The sequence below is a fragment of the Trachymyrmex septentrionalis genome, unplaced genomic scaffold, assembly GCF_001594115.1.
Source record: "Trachymyrmex septentrionalis isolate Tsep2-gDNA-1 unplaced genomic scaffold, Tsep1.0 scaffold82, whole genome shotgun sequence".
NCBI classification, from domain to species: Eukaryota; Metazoa; Arthropoda; class Insecta; order Hymenoptera; family Formicidae; genus Trachymyrmex; species Trachymyrmex septentrionalis.
In genome coordinates, this window is record NW_017306008.1 from 153,106 (window position 1) to 157,719 (window position 4,614).

General features: G+C 29.3%; 1 protein-coding gene across 1 annotated transcript in view; it reads right to left on the reverse strand.

Moving 5' to 3' along the window:
• Positions 1-4,614, reverse strand: part of LOC108754900 (DNA ligase 3) — a 60,484-nt gene that overhangs the window by 13,796 nt on the left and 42,074 nt on the right. The window contains exons 8-10 of the mRNA XM_018497560.1: positions 2,021-2,176; positions 1,661-1,792; positions 1,221-1,300 (exon numbers count right to left, since the gene is read on the reverse strand). Coding sequence (XP_018353062.1) covers positions 1,221-1,300; positions 1,661-1,792; positions 2,021-2,176 — 368 coding nt within the window. The remainder of the gene's footprint in view (positions 1-1,220; positions 1,301-1,660; positions 1,793-2,020; positions 2,177-4,614) is intronic.

The following is a 4,614-nucleotide window of genomic DNA, read 5'->3' on the forward strand; positions in this document are numbered from 1 at the left end:
TAAAATGATTGTCAAGAAAATTAATTTTGTTATACGCTACTTCAATTGTAAACTGTATGTAAAAAGTTATCGATTTGTGTACTAGAGATCGCAGCCACAATATCATCAACGTAACGATAAAAAAACTTAATCGGAAAACCCATATTATCAAGTATGCTTTTTTCAAGGTCAATCAATTACAAGCCAATACAAGTCATTACAATATCAGCGATAACCGATGATAATGGGGAGCACCCCATAGGTGTCCCAAAGTTCTATTTATAAATTTGATCATCAAACATAAAAAAGTAGACTCAAGAACAAACTGAACTGCTAACAAAAATTCATCCTTAGGATTATTTTTTTATCGTTACGTTGATGATACCATATGGTCACGATCCCTAGTACACGAATCGATAACTTTTTAAATATGTTTAACTCTGTACATTCAAGATTACAGTTTATAATGAAATAGTATATAACAAAATTAATTTTCTGACAATCATTTTAATTCATAACAAAAGACTAATATTTAACTGGTATCAAAAACTGACTTCTTCAGGTAGATACCTAAATTGTTTATCCAGTCAATCTACTTTCTCCTTGTTTCTTTTTAAAAAAATAATTTCACATATATCTTTGACAATCTCACATTCTTATTATAGTTTCACTTCATACTTGTTTCTTTCTGGCCAGTAAACTGGGATAAAGCTAAGGAACCTCTTTAAGATATTGGATGGTTGACATCATGGTTGATGCACTATTTATACAGAATGGAATTATATTAATTCCATTAATTGAGAATGACTTGAAATAAGTTGAAACGCGTACGGACTTTATACGGACATTATATTAAAAATGAACTTTTAAGCATTTCCATTATTATATTTGCGCACCGTGCTGACTTCTACTTTCCCTTATTGTCTAGTCTTTAAATTAGATATTAAGGAGTCCTTTAACAATACATTTATAGCTTATGATCAAAATTTCAATATAATTGTTAATTTTCTTTCTTATTAAAAAAAATTTTAATATCACAAAAATATTATTTTTAACGCATTAAACTTCAGTTATTTCAAAAACTTGACATGCTGATAAAATATGATTCACGATATCTTTTTCAGCTTCAGCATCAAAAATCAATAAGAATCACCTTGTCTGATTTAAAATAATAAAAAAAGTAAATTAATGTGTAATTATTATAAGATGTTATTGTATATAAAAATTTTTTCGATATTTACTTGTCTATGAGTATCTCGCCATTGTAATACAAACAGTCGAAGACAAAAAGGCATACGTTGGCGTTTTTGAATTCAGCTTTCTGAAAACAAATTCAACAATGTATATTAAAATATAGTCTTATTATTAGATATAATTTAAAGTATTATTATAGAATATTGCAATACATAATATAATCACAAACTCATCATCGGTCATAAAATTTTAAATTAAACAATATAAAAACAGACGTAAAAATATTGTAAAAGGAAATTTTCGAAATATATATATATTAAAAATTAATATATTCATATATATATTTAAAATTAAAAACCAAGAATATTGTATTATTCGAAACATTTAACTTTGATCACTCATTGATGCTCTCTATCATATTTAAATTTTCGAAAGTTTTTCAGAGAAATGAAATGAAAAGATTTGTGGCAAGATTCATCACACTTACTTTGTGAATTCCTAAGGTACCGAAAGGCAAAGGTTGTCCGGTCTCATTGTCGACCATGAGAACTTCAGAATCGAGGATTAAATCGTCACCGTCAGGAAACGCCTGCGCTATATAATCTTTGAAGAGATTTATCTAAAAAAATAGAATAATCGCCTTTCAGAAAATTCAAATACAAAAAATTGAAAACACGCTTTTAATTTCGTATCTTGATCGTTAAATTTCATAATAACAATCACCACATTTTTTCCTACGTTAGCAACATTCTTTCTGTTTCTATAACTTGGCATGAAACTTTTAAATTATAAAGCGATATTATATTTTTCAAATTGTTTACATGTTTCCACAAATTATCATCTCTACCTTGTGCGGCAGGACCGGCTTGAGCGATCTGCTAAAGTATCGAAAGTCGTTTCCGCTTTTGTGCACCTGCACGCGTTCGCCGTCGTACTTGACCTCCGACAACATCCCGTTCGGGCACTTTCGCACCGCCATTTCCACGGACGTGCACGCCTCTGCCTTTAATTAATTAATCAACCGAATAAATGTAATTAATTAATTAAATCCGATTGATTAATTATAGATAGTAATCAGCTAATAACAAATAACAACGCTCGATTATTTAGCTCTCCGAATGTAATATAACTTATGAATATGTAATATAACTTCTGAATAAAAGGACGATGTTGTAATTTTGCAACGTTCACTTTAAAATTGAACAATGAAATACAATATTCTTCTATATACAGATAATGCAAATATCGATATTACATACAGGTGAAAAATATGGCCAATTAAAATCTTTATAATTCAAAAACTTAAACTGCTTAAAATAAAAATTTATGAATAATTTTATTTAATTTTTAAACAATTATTGCTATAGTATTTTGATTCGCAAAGAAGCTCTCTCTCTCTCTCTCTCTCTCTCCCCACACACACACACACAGAATGTCCCATTTTAATTGATTACCTCAAACATCTCTTGAACAGTGCATTTTAGGGAAAAATGTTTCAAACAAAAGTTTCGGAACTTCGAGGGGTACATAAGACGGTGCCATTGATTTGGCCTTGGGTGGCGCTCATCAAAATCAGGACAAAATCACTTTGAATTTTTTAAATGGAATCCCCCATTTTTCATTACGTATTCTTATAGCTTACCTCGAGAGCTTTTCAAAACACTATAATAAGATATTTTTTTATTAAATACTTTACGAGTTATAAGGCTTGAAAGTTACAGTACCATCGGCATTAGCATTATCCAAAGTGATCAACGACTAAAATCTCTTGAATATTGTTCAGGATCATGTTCTGAATAACATTTGTCAAGATCAAGGTCATTGGAGATTATTCCTCTTATTTTCATTTTTAAACTAAAAATTCACTTTTACGTAAAAATAAAAATAAGAGGTCAACCCAATTTCCAATGACCTTGATCTTGACAAACGTTATCATACAGATCGTGATTTTAAATAACATTCAAGAAGTTTTAGCTGTCGGTCAAATACCTTGGCTAATGCTAATGCCGACGGTGCTATAACTTGCAAGTCTTACAAGTTGAAAAGTACTTAATAAAAATAAACTTAATTATAGTGAATTTTGAAAAGGTCTCAAAGTAAACTACAAGAATATGTAATGAAAAATGAGAATTCCATTTAAAAAATTCAAAGTGACCTTGCCCTCATCTTGACAACGCCATCCAAGATCAAATCAATGGTACCATCTTATGTCTCCCTCGAATTCCCAAAACTTTTATCTGAAACATTTTTCTCTAAAATACACTGTTCAAGAGATATTTGAGATAATCGAATAAAATAGGACACCCTATATAGAGTAACTCCGACAAATACGCCGCGCTAGGATTACGCCACAGAAGTAAAAAAAATAGGAGTGGGGATAATTTTGCCGCAATTACTTTGTTACATGCCTTTATGTTATATTAGTATTGCGTTATAATTTCAGCTTCTTACTATTAATATTAATGAAATTATTGTGAGTTTAATCGATTTGTCACTGTAATAAGTAATCATAAATTATAATCTACATAGAATGATTACTGTAGGACGTGTAAAAGACTTAATGATTATTTCGTGATACATACCAGTAGTGGAATAGTAAAACATGTTGTGTAGCAAAATACAAGTGCTTTACTTTCGTATTCTTTGTTTAGTTTGTTGTCTTGTATATCCCACCTGTTCGGACATTTTTAGCGAGCAGGATTTATGTCCAAAGCATATAAAATGCGTAGATTGAATTCAGTACACTAAATGCAATAAACGCATTATATAAAATATGTATCTCATAACACTTGTAATATATGTAGAAAGATTGTAATTATTTATTACTTCATATTATACATATTTTACCATTCTTATTCCTTAATAAAACTTTATAAACACACTTTATAAGTGATTGTGTTATTATACATCTTATTTATATACATTATTTGTAAATTTTTCATGAGCCGTACATACTCTCCCCCCCCCCTTTCCATCCTTCCATGAGTAGCCATATATCCCACCTTATGAGATATACGGCAAAAATACAAGGATTTCAAAAAGTTTATTTTTTAATATGAAAAATAAATATTTCGGATTTCTAATATTTTTTTCATAACAGTAGACAGTACAAAGTTTTTACTGATATAGTTCCTTTATTATAAACATAGTAAATAATACTTAATAAATTAAGTTTTTGACAGGTGCGGCGTATATACCGGAGTTACCCTATATATATATTAGGTTAAGTAAAAAGTCATCGCGTTTTTTTAAAAGACATCTATCAGTAAAAACCGCAATTACTTTCTTACCAACAATATAAATATATCTTGATAGAGTAAAGTTTCAGCTTTAAAAATCTCTTTTTTAAATTATACGATACGACAATTTTTAATGGAGTTATGAGCAATTAAAGTCAAAATAATTCTTTTATTTAATCCGCGATAACTCAGTAATCAAAAG